At 41.2% G+C, this 15140-nt stretch overlaps 1 protein-coding gene across 2 annotated transcripts in view; it reads right to left on the bottom strand.

Annotated features, from left to right (window-relative positions):
- Positions 1-15140, bottom strand: part of LOC109891537 (rho guanine nucleotide exchange factor 10-like protein) — a 148098-nt gene that overhangs the window by 14725 nt on the left and 118233 nt on the right. Inside the window, exons 24-25 of one of the 2 annotated variants that reach the window (XR_004210026.1) lie at positions 11490-11661; positions 2473-2545 (exon numbers count right to left, since the gene is read on the bottom strand). Coding sequence is in view for 1 of the 2 variants with exons in the window: in XM_031825094.1 (XP_031680954.1) it covers positions 11490-11661 (172 nt within the window). In the remaining variant the exon portion in view is untranslated. The remainder of the gene's footprint in view (positions 1-2472; positions 2546-11489; positions 11662-15140) is intronic. The other variant, XM_031825094.1, reaches the window with a different exon arrangement.

Consider the following 15140-nt stretch of genomic DNA (forward strand, 5'->3'; position numbering starts at 1 on the left):
GAAGCTGGTTGGGAGAATGCCAAGAGTGTGCAAAGCTGTCATCAAGGCAAAGGCTGGCTACTTTGAAGAATCTCAAATATAAAATATATTTTGATTTGTTTAACACTTTTTTGGTTACTACATGATTAAATATCCATTATTTCATAGTTTTGATGTCTTCACTATTATACTACAATGTAGAAAATATCAAAAATAAAGAAAAACCCTTTAATGACTAAGTGTGTCCAAACTTTTGACTGGTACTGTCCATATTTTTTTACCCAAAGAAAACAACTATTAAACCCATTAGCTGAAGGGACAGGTTTTTCTTCTTGGCTTTAGAAGCTTCCCAGTCGGACAGAAACCCCTTGGTGAGGAGCAGCACATTAACCCTTTGCACTCGTACCCGTATACGATTTGAATGTGGCAGATTTGGTCACTAATAAGCATCGAAATTGAAACATGGTGGCTGTACAGTTACATGCTATACATGATGTCAGAGCTTTGGCTTTGTGCTTCACAGCACTGTATGGGTTTTGACTGACAGCTGCTCTGAATTTGAGCATCGCTTGCAACAAAATGTTTCCTCCATATCTCCCGGTAATTAAGCAACTTTTATAAATGTTTTATCTCGGTGAATAAAATTCTGTAAATTTAGATGACTCAATATATTTTGAAAGATGCGATGTTGAGGATTATTATAAATACTGCTTTGATGTCATACAAGCAAGCCAAACACCGGTGAGTCCTAATGTGCACTTTACATTTCCAAATCATAAAACTTACTTCATATTCACTATGTATGATGTACAGTTACAAGATGACATGGCATCATACCCTGGATTGTTCTCTACAGAATGAGCCTGTGTTTGTTAATTTTCAAGTATCTGAATGCACTCATGACTCCTTTCTATGCGCACCAAAATTATGGTCTGCTTCTCTGAATTGCCTTGTGAAAGCCTAACACTGTAAGATCGTATATTATAACTTAGCTAGTCATGATGGCAATAGAACAAGCTTATAAATCATACCCACCTGACTCCGATTGCGATTTAAAATAGACCATTTTTGGATTGCGTAAACAACAACAGTAATTGTGTGATGACGGGAATGCAGAGTTATGTTCCAAACAAAACAACTACAAGTGGGCTTGCTCTAGTTCCTCAACAGCACAGCTAGGAGAGCTCGAAGAAGTGCCTGATACTGTAGTTGAAGACTTTAATACTTTAACTTTTCTTTCTTTAACTTTTTTTTCTTTCTTTAACTTTTCTTTAATCATACAAGTGCATTAAAATTGCATTGGGGCAATTCCTTGATAATGGATTTATGCTTTGACTTTTCAATTTAAAATGTTGATATCAAAGTTTAACAAACCATACAACTCTATGCACAAGGACTACTTTCAACAATTTCCACAGGAAAATGTGCAAAAAATAATTTAGTGGAGGATCTGTGCCGATGCAAACGGAAGTAACGGAAAATCTCCCTCAGGTTTTTATGCGACCACATTTTCAAAACTGTGTTAAATATTTGCTCCAAATTAAGAATCAAAGACGTCTGCAGAAAGAATGGGGTGTCAGCTATGACATGGCACCTTGAGTTAGAAAACATCTATTTTGGTTGTTGAGTAAGTGAAATGGATTTACACCCGGTAACAGAATTGCGGTAACTGAATTGCATCATGGATTCCTGATCTGTACAACACATAAATGCATAATTATGGATATGAATGTCATTTTCCTCATGTTTCATAAGTTTTGACATCACATCACAGCTCAGCTCAGCACATCAGAGCACTGTAGAGTACAGTGCAGTTCAATACAGCACAGAATGGCAGTGAAGACTAGGGTAGAGTACAGTAGAGTTCAGTACAGTAGAGTGCAGTTGAGTACACTGCAGTATAGTCCAGTACAGTAGAGTTCAGAAGATTATATTCTACTGTACTATACTTCACGGTACTGTTCTGTATTGTATTGTACTGTACTACTCTATTGTATTGGACTGTACTCTACTGTGATCTACTCACTGTACTGTATTGTACTTGACTGTGCTCTACTCACTGTACAGTACTGTGCTATCCAAACTTGTGAAACATATGTCTATGATAGGTTCAGATTTGGTCCATCCCACTTCGTTTGTAGACTGGGTGGACTGACCAAATTTGAACATCCATGGACGTCCAGTGTCGGTCGATGCTCAGTGGGTGAGGATTCTGGTTATAGTAAATAGAAAGAGAGGGGTGGTCATGGGTGGGTGTCAGTAAGAGCTGGGAGAGGTGAGATTAACTGGAGAGTGAGAACGAGAGGCAGAGTGAGAGAGAGGGAGAGGTTGTCCAGACTGTTTTAACACTCTTGGTTTGACCACCAGAGAGAGAATACAGTATACGGCACACGACAAACGTTTGATTTATGACCCTATGTCCGGATGACGTGGAAAACATCTAATGGAATTGTTGCAACTGAATTGGCTACAATGGGAAATCATAATAGTCACCTGCTACTGTCCTGCCTCCCACTGGCATACTGTCATGTTCAGCTGGTTACTGTTTCCTTTCTCTTTCTGTTACCTGGTGAGAGAGAGAACACAGTAGACGGCACGCGTCAAACGTTTGATTTATGACCCTATGTCTGGATGACGTGTGCATGCCCAAATATGGGTCAGGACATCCTGGCGGGAAGTTATCACGTGGTTATGCCCATATAAGTGCATCCTGTTCCTGTTGTCACGTGTTAGAGTGTGTGTTAATTTATGCATATATTGCATCTATTCCTTTGAAATTGTCATGATGATTGATGTGTAGGGACCTCGTTGAACTGTGGGGGGATGTGTTTAAACATTTCAAAGAGGATGGCCCCACACCCCCTTTTTTATTGCCCTTTAGGGCTGTTGTCTATGAAGCAGGAATGTCCTGGGGGTACTGGTTTGGGGGAAGACGCATTATAAATAAGACCCAAAACAACACAAGCGACCATGATAAACCACTAAAGAAATTAAACATGGATTTTGTAATCAGCGGCAAAGTAGTGAGAAGAATATACAGACCAGACTTTAGGAGTGGACTACGGGCTTGAAGACTGGAAGGTTTTTCGCAAGGTGGTGTGTCCCGAACTGAGAGTTATCACAAAGGGGTATAGCGTGTTCGCGGGCTACGAGACCCGTTGGGAAGGTACCCCTGACTCCTCGGGAAGAGTATTTCACAGGGTGAAAATACAAAGAAAGAATGGACTTCCATGTGGGTGCGTGGACATCTATATCAGCAACGAGGAAACCCGCAACAAAAACATTCCTGATGGTGGCCTGACTGGGGATTTTAGGTTGCGCATGCTTATTCCTTTTTAAAGTTGGGATCTAATGGAATGGAAAATGTTATAGTTGTTGGACGCTCTTTTTGTACAGAGCCAACAGCAGCAGAGCATTGTTCGGCTAAAGAAGTGCATAATATATACGAATCCTGAGGATTATGATTCAAAGGAACCCCAAGAAGGGACATCCTCAGAAGGGTCAGCCCCCGAAGAAAACTAAGTACGCGGTTGCGCTAACCATGCCCTGATACCAAAGGACTGGTTCAAGAATAAAAGGAGTGCTCATAAAGCCTCCGGTTCTTAATTTCAGCATATACCATGGATATTCATACAACATACCACGACTCCGATATGTCATGGGTGCCAGACCCTAAGGACTCTATGCCTCGCAGCCCACTATTCTACTCCCCCCTGGCAAGACCCCCGACATCCCCTTGTTAAGGGAATTTTTACCTATAATGACTAATTATGTATACATTTCAATCAGGCCTGACGAGTCAGAATACTATTATGTTACTGTATATGTACTAATCAGAATACTATTATGTTACTGTACATGTATGAATTTTCTTTCTTGATCCCAGTACTGAATATAATGTGGTGAATGTGGTCAAGAGTTTAGAACAATGACGGTCTGTTCCTTGGTACAAATGAATGAACTATATCCCCAGACTGACTAGAATGCTTATCTACTCTCGCTGACTTTGGCTCTAGGCGAGGAGGGAAGGCTTGAGAACTATAGAGCCTTTCAACCAGTGTCAAGAAGAGACGGAACATTTAGAAAACGCTGATGTCATTTTCAGTTGTGGTCCTGCAGGTTTATACCTTCGCTGGTCAGAGCCCTGGAGTTTATGGGTCTTGTGCCATCTATTCCCAGAGTTAAGGTGTAACCGAGGCTTTCCTACATGAACTGAAGGAGGTCGATCTACATCCACGAGAAACTCAAAGAAATCCGACACACCCTGGTGGACGACAACAAATACAGGGAAGCTGTGGTGGCTGATGTGATGACTTTCTAGCACAATAAACCGCAAGAGCCCGAGTGACAATACATATTTGTTATTTAGATGTAAAGCAATGGGTAACTATATGCATATGATGTTAGAGAGAATAAATAGATTTTTTATTTTGAGAGAACTTACAAATGTGATGCAGCAAATTATTGAAAATAAAGTGAACAATGTATCGTTCTACACAACCCACAATACATGGGCTAATGTAGAGCGCATGCTAAAAATGGAGCAAATCATGAATCATGTACGACATATGGGCGAGAGTCTACAATGGACACAACTGGTATCCCGTCTTGGGGATGATTCTGAAGAACTAGAAACAACTTTGTCTAAGATTTTACTTTATTTGTTTGAAACACCGTTTAATTGTAACATGTATCATATTTGCTGTTTATATACTTATATAGCGGATATGTGCGTTAAAATAATTCTGCGACACAAACCTGTAAGTGTAAACCAAATATACAGGGTGTTGCATGCTTGGTTCGTTGAGAAAACGGGGACTAGTATCCTGCTACGAATCCTGAATTGTCTGTATACATGATACTTGATGTTTGCAAAAAAAATATTAAAAAAAATAAAATAAATGTTGTCGTTATTTGAAAGGGGCTCATTAACGTTATTGTACCTCAGAGAGGCAAGAAGGATGGCAGAGCAGATGTTGAAAAACATTTATTATACCCCCTCTAACCCTGGGTCTTATGGGGGTGAGGAGCATTTACAGAGAGCTATAGCGGAAGAAACAGGTAGCCGGTTAGGCATTGCTCAAGTGAATGAGTGTTTAGCAGAGCAGGATGCTTATACTCTGCATAAACCTGTACGAAAACAATAGTTTTAGTTTTTTCTACTCATCCCTTGTCCCAGGTTCAGGCGGATCTATGTGACACGCAGGCCCTTGCAGATAAAATTTTTGGGAAATTGCTACATGCTAACGGTTATAGATATTTTCTCTAAAATAGCATTTATAAGGGTCTTAAAAAAATAAGAGTCGGGCAGAGGTGACCCGGGCCTTTGACTCTATCTTGAAGGAAGGAGGAGCCCACCAAGAAAGTGCAGACTGACGGCAGAAAATAATTAAATAAGCCTTATCCTACTTCTCCTCTGTTCCTCTGGTGATGTAGAGGTTAATCCAGGTCCTGCAGTGCCTAGCTCCACTCCCACTCCCCAGGTGCTCTCATTTGTTGACTTCTTTAAGAATCTCCTCCACGTGAAATACTTTGTCTTTACCTAACTGTACCTTCTGTAGTTCCTTCTCATAAAAAGATCCCTCTATAAGCTCCCCATCATAATATTTTAACTTGTAGATAGGGAGTATGCATGGTAGACATCCGGTAACAGTGTTTCCATCCCGGAGCAAGCACCAATTAGCCTGAAGCTAGCCCGGATAGGGCTCCTGTGCTACCACCGAAGCCCACTCCTGGGCTACAATATCCGGACCCCTTCTACTGCCTGTAATCTGCCCGAGGATTCCAACAGGCCCCTCAGGCGCGACGCCCGCTGAAGGCCCATTCTGCTAACCTGCTAGGCCTGCTAGCTACCTAGAGCTACTTCGAATCCTACTAATTCCACGACTGGTCTATCGACTACACCTCACGAAGAGGCAAAACAGACTTACCCCCATCGCGACGTCCCCCAAAGGCTAACTTGCTAGCCCCGGTCTGCTAACTTGCTTTCCCCTGCTAACTGCTTGCTTGCTAACCCGGTGTGCTAACTGCTAGCTTGCCAGCCCCGGTCTGCTAACTGCTAGCTTGCCAGCCCCAGTCTGCTAACTGCTAGCTTGTTTATCCCCGGCCTACTAACTGTTAGCTTGTTAGCATCAGCCTGCTATCTGTCTGAATCGCCGTGTCCCCAGTCAGACAAACCACTCATTAGACCTATATGTTCACTTGGCTACGCATGCCTCTCTCTAATATCAATATGCCTCGTCCATTACTGTCCTAGTTAGTGATTACTGTCTTATTTCACTGTAGAGCCTCTAACCCTGCTCAATATGTCTTAACCAACCATGTTGTTCCACCTCCTACATATGCGATGACATTACCTGGTTTAAACGTCTCTAGAGACTATATCTCTCTCATCATTATTCAATGCCTAGGTTTACCTTCAATGTACTCACATCCTACCTTAACTTTGTCTGTACACTATGCTTTGAATCTATGCTATCGTGCACAGAAACCTGCTCCTTTTACTCTCTGTTCCGAACATGCTAGACGGCCAGTTCGTATAGTATTTAGCCGTACCCTTATCCTACTTCTCCTTTGTTCCTCTGGTGATGTAGAGGTTAATCCAGGTCCTGCAGTTCCTAGCTCCACTCCCACTCCCCAGGTGCTCTCATTTGTTGACTTCTGTAAGCATAAAAGCCTTGGTTTCAGGCATGTTAATAAGCTGTTGCGACTCCAGGGGCAGTATTTAAATCTTTGGATAAAAAACGTTCCCGTTTTAAGCAAGATATTTTGTCACGAAAAGATGCTAGACTAGGCATATAATTGACAGCTTTGGATAGAAAACACTCTGACGTTTCCAAAACTGCAAATATATTTTCTGTGAGTGCAACAGAACTGATGTTACAGGCGAAACCCAGATAAAAATCCAATCAGGAAGTGCCGCATTTTTTGAAACCGCCTCATGCCAATGACTCCTTATATGGCTGTGAATGAGCTACGCATTTATGTTGAAGAATAGCCGTAAAGGACCACATTTAGCAAGTGGTCACATGATGGCTCCCGCAGAAAACCATTTTTCCAATCGCTTCTTATGAGAAACCAATTGTCCCGATGGATATATTATTGAATAGATATGTGAAAAACACCTTGAGGATAGATTCTAAACAACGTTTGCCATGTTTCTGTCGATATTATGGGGCTAATTTGGAAAAAAGTTTGGCGTTGTAGTGACTGCATTTTCCGGTCAATTTCTCAGCCAAACATGAAGAACAAACGGAGGTATTTCGCCTACAAAAATAATATTTTTGGAAAAAAGGAACATTTGCTATCTAACTGGGAGGCTCCTGAGTGAAAACATCCGAAGTTCTTCAAAGGTAAATTATTTAATTTGATTGCTTTTCTTATTTTTGTGAAAATGTTGCCTGCTGGTAGCAGAGCCTAGCCATAGCATTATACCATGATAAACTTACACAAATGCTTGTCTAGCGTTGGCTGTAAAGCATATTTAGAAAATCTGAGATGACAGTGTGATTAACAAAAGGCTAAGTTAGGTCTCAATATATTTCATTTGTGATTTTCATGAATAGGAAGATTTTCTAGGAAGATTTATGTCCGCTGCGTCATGCTAATTAGTTTGAGGCTATGGTTACGCTCCCGCATGCAGGTTTGGACACTGTTTGGACACTGTGTTAACTAACCTCCAGACAAGCTTCAATGCCATACAACTCTCCTTCCGTGACCTCCAACTGCTCTTAAACGCAAGTAAAACTAAATGCATGCAATTCAACCGATCACTTCACGCCCCTGCTCGCCCATCCAGCATCACTACTCTGGACGGCTCTGACTTAGAATACGTGGACAACTACAAATACCTAGGTGTCTGGTTAGACTGTAAACTCTCCTTCCAGACTCACATTAAGCATCTCTAATCCTAAATTAAATCTAGAATTGGCTTCCTATATCGCAACAAAGCCTCCCTCACTCATGCTGCCAAACATGCCCTCGTAAAACTGACCATCCTACCGATTCTCGACTTCAGTGATGTCATCTATAAAATAGCCTCCAATACTCTACTCAACAAACTGGATGCAGTCTATCACAGTGCCATCCGTTTTGTCACCAAAGCCCCATACACTACCCACCATTGCGACCTGTACGCTCTCGTTGGTTGGCCCTCGCTTCATACTCGTTGACAAACCCTTTAGCTACAGGTTATGTGTTGTGTTGTTCTGGGACTTATTTATAATGCGTCTTCCCCCAACCCAATATCCCCAGGACATTCCTGCTTCATAGACAACAGTCCTAAGGGGAATAAAATAGGGGGTGTGGCGCCATCCTCCTTGATATGTTCAAACACATCCCACCCAGTTCAATGAGGTCCCTACACATCAATCATCATGACAACTTCAAAGGAATAGATGCAATATATGCATAAATTAACACACACTCTAACACGTGACAACAGGAACAGGATGCACTTATATGGGCATAACCACGTGATAACTTCCGCCAGGATGTCCTGACCGGATGCCCATATTTGGGCATACACACGTCATCCGGACATAGGGTCATAAATCAAACATTTGAGGCATGCCGTCTACTGTATTCTCTCTCTCACCAGATAACAGAAAGAGAAAGAAAACCAGCTGAACATGACAGTATGCCAGTGGGAGGCAGGACAGTAGCAGGTGACTATTATGATTTCCCATTGTAGCCAACTCAGTTGCAACAATTCCATTACTGATTTTTTTGGTAACGGAATTACGAGTTTTAATCACTTACTAATTCATAAACAAAATGTATATTAGTAAATCACTATAACTATTTGGTGGTCGACGATTACTTGTTACTTCTGTCAACTTTCATTATCCTCCCTCCTCAAGAGGGAGAGAAATGTTTAAATATCTTAAAGATACAGTATGTGGGATTTTGGTAACGGAATTACAAGGCACAAGGCAATGTAGACAATTTCTTCAAAACAAAATATAAGTGTGATATTAGTTGGCAGGGGTATTTACTTCAACATTACTGTGTTTTGATGTATTTCTGATAACTTTTAAGACTTTTCCTGGTAGCTGTTTTCTAACACCCCTTTTCCATCTGTTTATCCGGAAATCAAAGCCTTTACGTATGACTAATTAAAGATGGAAAATGATTGAAACATCTATCTATGCCTTCCCAAAAATATAGACTCTTAGCTTTCATTTGACATCCAATTTGACATGCTCCTATGAACTTCACATGTTGGTACTCATGGGTCCTTTTAGATGGAAATTCCTTTAGAAACTGTGCACACCTTGGAGAGGTGTGTGGCCACTTGGAGACACTAGTCAGTCCTCTCACTCAAACCCTTGTCATGTTTGTTGTCTTATGTTGCACCTACCCCACATTTACCAGGAATATAGTTATTATCATGTTAATGAATGTAACCAGAGTATTTTCAGATTTCGGTATCAACAAATGTGGCAAAAAAGGAAGTAAATGTAAAATGCACATAAAATCATCAGTGTAATGTTTGTATTCAGTGTTGTGTCAGGTGAACTGTTGTGTCCTCAACTTTGGTCTAATAATTTTCCCATTATCTCCTAACTGTTCCCTTTCAATTGCTACCATGGTTATGCATATGCTTTCCATGTTTCTTCTGTAAGAAACATTTCAATTTAGCCACATCCATATAGGCCAACTCCCACGAGTGTAAAAAGTTAAAGGGTGGGGATTTTGCAAAAAGATAATTCTTGAATGAATTATCTATTAATAGAGAAGCCAGTGGAAATGGAAGAGCATTGATCTGTAGTAACTCAATCAATATTCCATGTTTCATGTGTACTCAGTGTATCCAGAAGAACCAGGTGCTCCTTTACCCACGAGCACAGCAGAAGAGAAGCTGGAGCATTTTCTCTCTCAGGCCCTGAGGACCCGTCTAGCCACCCCTCATCCTAGCCCCCCTAACCCCCCTTGCACCATGTCTCCCAACTTTCCCTGAGGCCAACCTGCCACCCTCCCTCGTTCTCATACATGCTGCATATTTCATCAGGAAGTGCTGGAGTACGGAGGAAATGACCTCAGGATCACCAAACTATCTTCTACAAGTGTCTAACAAAAATAAACTTTGATCTGAGAAAGAAAAGCTTGGGCTTTCTGAAACATGACTCTTTTTCTTATTATTTCCTTCTCCATCCATTTCATGAGAAAGGGCTACAACAGTGGAACTATTGACAGTAATTATCTTTGTCTGGCTGCTGAAGCTTGATTTGGTGCACTGCCTTTTTCTTATTTTAGTTTTGTCCGACTCTGATGCTCAGTCCTTTTGACCAGGAGAATATCAAACTCTGTCTGGGCTGAGATTCATGGGGGAAGGAGGCACATTTGAATAGATTCAGACAGCATTAGGGGAAAGGGAGCACAGGCTACACTGAATCAGCTCAAAATAACCATCAGAAACAGTGTGAGAGTTGAGGCACCAGGTTAATGGATGTAATGACTCCCTGCGCCATAGGACCTTGGGCAGAGATTGAATCAAAATGACAATGTGTGGAATGACTACCCTCAGACATACTATTTTCTGTGTCTGCTGTGGGTTTATCCTGACTCTCCCATGGAAATACCTGGGTTGGCTGATATACAGTATATTTAATGTATCATGAAGGTGAGGAGAATGTATATATCATCCTAAAGGGGTTGCAGTGAGAGGTAAAATGAGGGTGAGATGACGACAGCAAATATGGGTGAGAAGAAAAGAGATGTGACAGTACAAAATGAAAGGGAGAAAGATAAGGTAAGAAGAGAGAAAGTGAGAGGAGAGAAGAAAATGGAGAGACGCCAATAGAAAGAAGGGGGAAAAACTGGCACAATACCAGCGTTGCAGGGACGTTAAAGGAAAAACAAGTGTTTCCATGGCAACTCCTGCAATGAAAAACTTTGCCTGACAGCATTTTAACAGCGCCTTCATGACTCTATTCCTTTTATTAATTCCAGCCTCTTACCCTACAGCTTCATTAGGGCTCCTCGGGTTCTAGCGGCTACTTATTCAGGTCAATCCCTGGAGCATAGGACCCAAGGAGCAGCTAGTTCCAGCAAGACAAGACCAGAATACCTGTCCAGTGAGGAGCGCATCGTAGGTGTGACTTAATTGGTGCCCTCTCATTGCTCTTGTACAATGAGGGCCCCAAAAACGGACTAATGTATGCCATATGTTTTCCTCCTAAACCCACTAATACAACAGGTCAGGCTCATGCATTTGCATGACCTTGAAGACAGATTTGAATGTGATAGAAAAATAGCAAAGACTTGTGGAGTTGACGTTGTGTCATACAACACTCTACTTCAGTGTTTTCTAAAATACTACAAAAACAACCAAGAATGGGACGTCAAAATTATAGAGATGCATTAAATCAGAGGGCTTAAGGGCAAGAGTGTTAGAGAGGGTAACATTGGGCTCTACTGTAAAAACAGAAGGAAAACGTTGGCCCCTGGAATTAGAAGGTCAAGATGAATCCCTATGCCAACCTGAGGGTGGGTGTTCTGTACTGTACCTGGGTTGTGCAAAGATACTCGCGTGGAGATGTTGATTTCCTGCAGATGCTCCAGTGTCTCAGTGTGGAACAGGCGAATAGAAGAGCCCTCACTAAAGGCCATCCAAACTCCTCCCCCAGCCCGCACCATATGGGCCACGGTCACCATGGGGTCTGGGTGTACCTCAAACCTCTGGAAGAGAGGGAAGGGGGGAAGCTGTGAATAACATCACGATGGAAGCAGTGAATAACATCACCATGGAAACCATAGTAGAGATGGGACTTAAAATAGGCCTAGAGCTGGCAAGCAAATGCTTACACACAGAACATATAGATACAAATCAGTGACCAAACAGTATGGCCACCGTTAGACCCGGTTTACATTGGTATTTTAAATTAGATATACTGTAGATCTGAGTTTTTTATGAATACAATTCATTTTACATGTAGAGATCCTAGTCTAAATGCAATAGAACATATTTGTTTTGTCAAATCACTTGATGTTATCTGGGTTAGCTTTCTCTGCTATCAGATATAAGGGTTATGTGAGGAACTGCTGAGGTACATGCTTCCAATCTGGAGAATAAAAATGATCCTAGCGAAATCTGGACATTTATAATACCGGTATATTGCATTCTGGCTATCAAAACAAATTACCATATAAAGTGTGACGATACTGTCTGTAATTGCTTATTTACCATTGCTCTCCACATCACAATTTTATGGACCTGTATGTAGACACCTTATCCATAATGAAGTTATAATATCATAGATATGACTTTATTAAAAGTATGCATGCACATAAAAACTCACCCACACAGAAGCACACACACAAATGTGCACACTAAAGAAAGTACTGTGGATCAATGACATATAAGAACCCCTCTCCAGGCGTTGTATTTAATAGTGTTGTATAATAATGTGGTATATTCACCTTCCGGTGTAAAAACCATGCAGATTAAAAACAAAAAAACACGTTTTAAATCTGAAATATGTAACTTTTTGGGCGACCTGACCAAATTCACATAGAATTGTGAGTTATAGATCTGTCATTCTCATTGGAAGCAAGTCTAACAAGCGGCAGATCTGTTCAATGTGCCCTATTTCTATTCTTCCCGTTCATAAATTGTGTTTTTACATCTTTTACTTTCCGTTCTGTGCACCAGCTTCAAACAGCTGAACATACTATATTTTTGGTTAATTAACAAATATTTCACAGTGGTTTTAGATGGTACAATGATTCTCTGCGCTTGCTTGTTTTGTCACATAAACTGAAATTAGGCGAACTATTAGAATTTTTGCAACCAGGAAATGGCAGAGCGATTTCTGCATATTGCACCTTTAAGTGATAAATAGGCTGAAAAAGAAATCAAATTCACATGAGCACCACAATGCCAACTCAACTCTTGCTCTACCAAGGTTTTCCAGCACACAGCTTTGACCTACTGCAGTAGCTATGTTGGTCTATTATACTTCAAACAATGTGTAGACAGGTTTCATAGGCTTGAAACCTTCTCAAACAGCCTAATTCATACTCTTAGAGGAGGTGCTCCCACAATAATGTGGTTTGTACCGCATGCAAGGTAAATTATATAATTTTTCACACACCACTAATTCAGACTCTTCAGAGGGATAATGGATTTGACTGTGTCCTGCTAAAATGATGTGTGTGTATATATTAGCCCCACATCCTTAGGTTGTATGTATTGTTTTAGATATAAGCCTATTGGAAATTGTAGCATCACAATCTTTATTGCAATAATAAATACAAACATAACTTTAAGCTACATATTCACTTGGCAGAGGTAATGGTCTGTCCTTTGATCAGCACAGCAATTGATAAAACAGGACCATGTTTGCATATTCTGAGTTTATGTCAATATTACACAGATACGCTAACGGTTACAGAACTAAGGAATTCAGACAGGATTTATCTATCTGCGTAACACACCACCACCTTTTGTTATGTTGGGCACCTACTGACCAAAAAAACAAGGTTATTATGAAAATAAAACATTTTATCAATGATGTATTGTAATCCAGGACCTCTATACCAGGCAATGTCAGAAAGGCCCTAAAAATTGTCAAAGACCCAAGTCATAGATTGTTTTCGCTGCTGCCGCACAGCAAGTGGTACTGATGCATCAAGACTTGAACCAACAAGACCCTGAACAGCTTCTACCCCAATGCCATAAGACTGCTAAGTAGTTAACCAAATAGCATTTCACTGTCAGTCACAATTATTGTTTACAAAGCAAGTGACAAATAAAATGTGATTTGATTTATATTGCTAAAATAAAAGTTAAAATAAATACAGGGAGGCACCACATTACTAAGAGACAAAACCGCTCACACAATCAAGCCTGATGGTCTTGTAAATATAAAAGCAAAGCATGCTTTCATGTAACAAAAAAAAGCTTGAAAAGGTAGTGGAATGGGATAACGTCTTAGTGTGGTGTATGAAGAATCCAATAATTTACCTTGTGTTCTGTAAAAACCACATTATTGTTGTAGCACCTCCTCTAAGAGTATGAATTGGGCTGTTTGAGGAGGTTTGAATCCTAAGCAACCTGCCTACACATTGTTTGAAGTACTTGATTAGAAAAGACCAATAGAAGATCTGAATGTAGCCCTCTTTAAATCTTTCCACAAAACCCAAGTAGGCCAGATGACTGGAGATTACCAACCCTGCTTTCTCAGCCATAGTGTGTCTCTCTTGAGCTTGTAATTAACTGCACCAATGATTCACAGACTGGGGCATCTTTTCTACTGTGTCAGTACACAACATCCTCCCACCCTCCAACTTCTCAAGACCACAGGAAAAGAGAAGGCTTTTCAGGCACACAAAAGTGGCGCAGCGGTCTAAGGCACTGCATCTCAGTGCAAGATGCGTCACTACAGTCCCTGGTTTGAATCCAGGCTGTATCACATCCGGCCGTGATTGGGAGTCCTATAGGGTGGTGCACAATTGGCTCAGTGTCGTCTGGGGTAGGCTGTCATTGTAATTAATAATTTGTTCTTAACTGACTTGCCTAGTTAAATAAAAACATTTTTAAATGAATGAGTTGCTGAGGAAGAGCAACGCGCCTCATCATGGCAAGGCATGCTACCCCCGAGGTCTGCACCATGACAGGGGCTGGTTCTGGCATCATCTCCCATGTCCTCTTGGTTTATGAGTCAGGGGCTAAGAGATTAGTCAGAAAGAGAGCAAGACAGAGAGAGTATGAGTGTGAGAGAGAGAGAGAGGTTGTCCAGACTCAGACGGTTGTTAACACTCTTGGTTTGACCACCAGATAACAGAAAGAGAAAGAAAACAGTAACCAGCTGAACATAACATTTAGCCAGCAGCATTCCACCCTGCATACCACTGCTGGCTTGCTTCTGAAGCTAAGCAGGGTTGGTCCTGGTTAGTCCCTGGATCGGAGACCAGATGCTGCTGGAAGTGGTGTTTGAGGGCCAGTAGGAGGCACTCTTTCCTCTGGTCTAAAAAATAACCCAATGCCCCAGGCCAGTGATTGGGGACACTGCCCTGTGTAGGGTGCTGTCTTTCGGATGGGACGTTAAACGGGTGTCCTGACTCTCTGTGGTCATTAAAAATCCCAAGGCACTTATTGTAAGAGTATTGGTGTTAACCCTGGTGTCCTGGCTAAATTCCCAATCTGGCCATCAAAC

Source organism: Oncorhynchus kisutch, linkage group LG5 (genome assembly GCF_002021735.2).
Source record: "Oncorhynchus kisutch isolate 150728-3 linkage group LG5, Okis_V2, whole genome shotgun sequence".
NCBI lineage: Eukaryota > Metazoa > Chordata > Actinopteri > Salmoniformes > Salmonidae > Oncorhynchus > Oncorhynchus kisutch.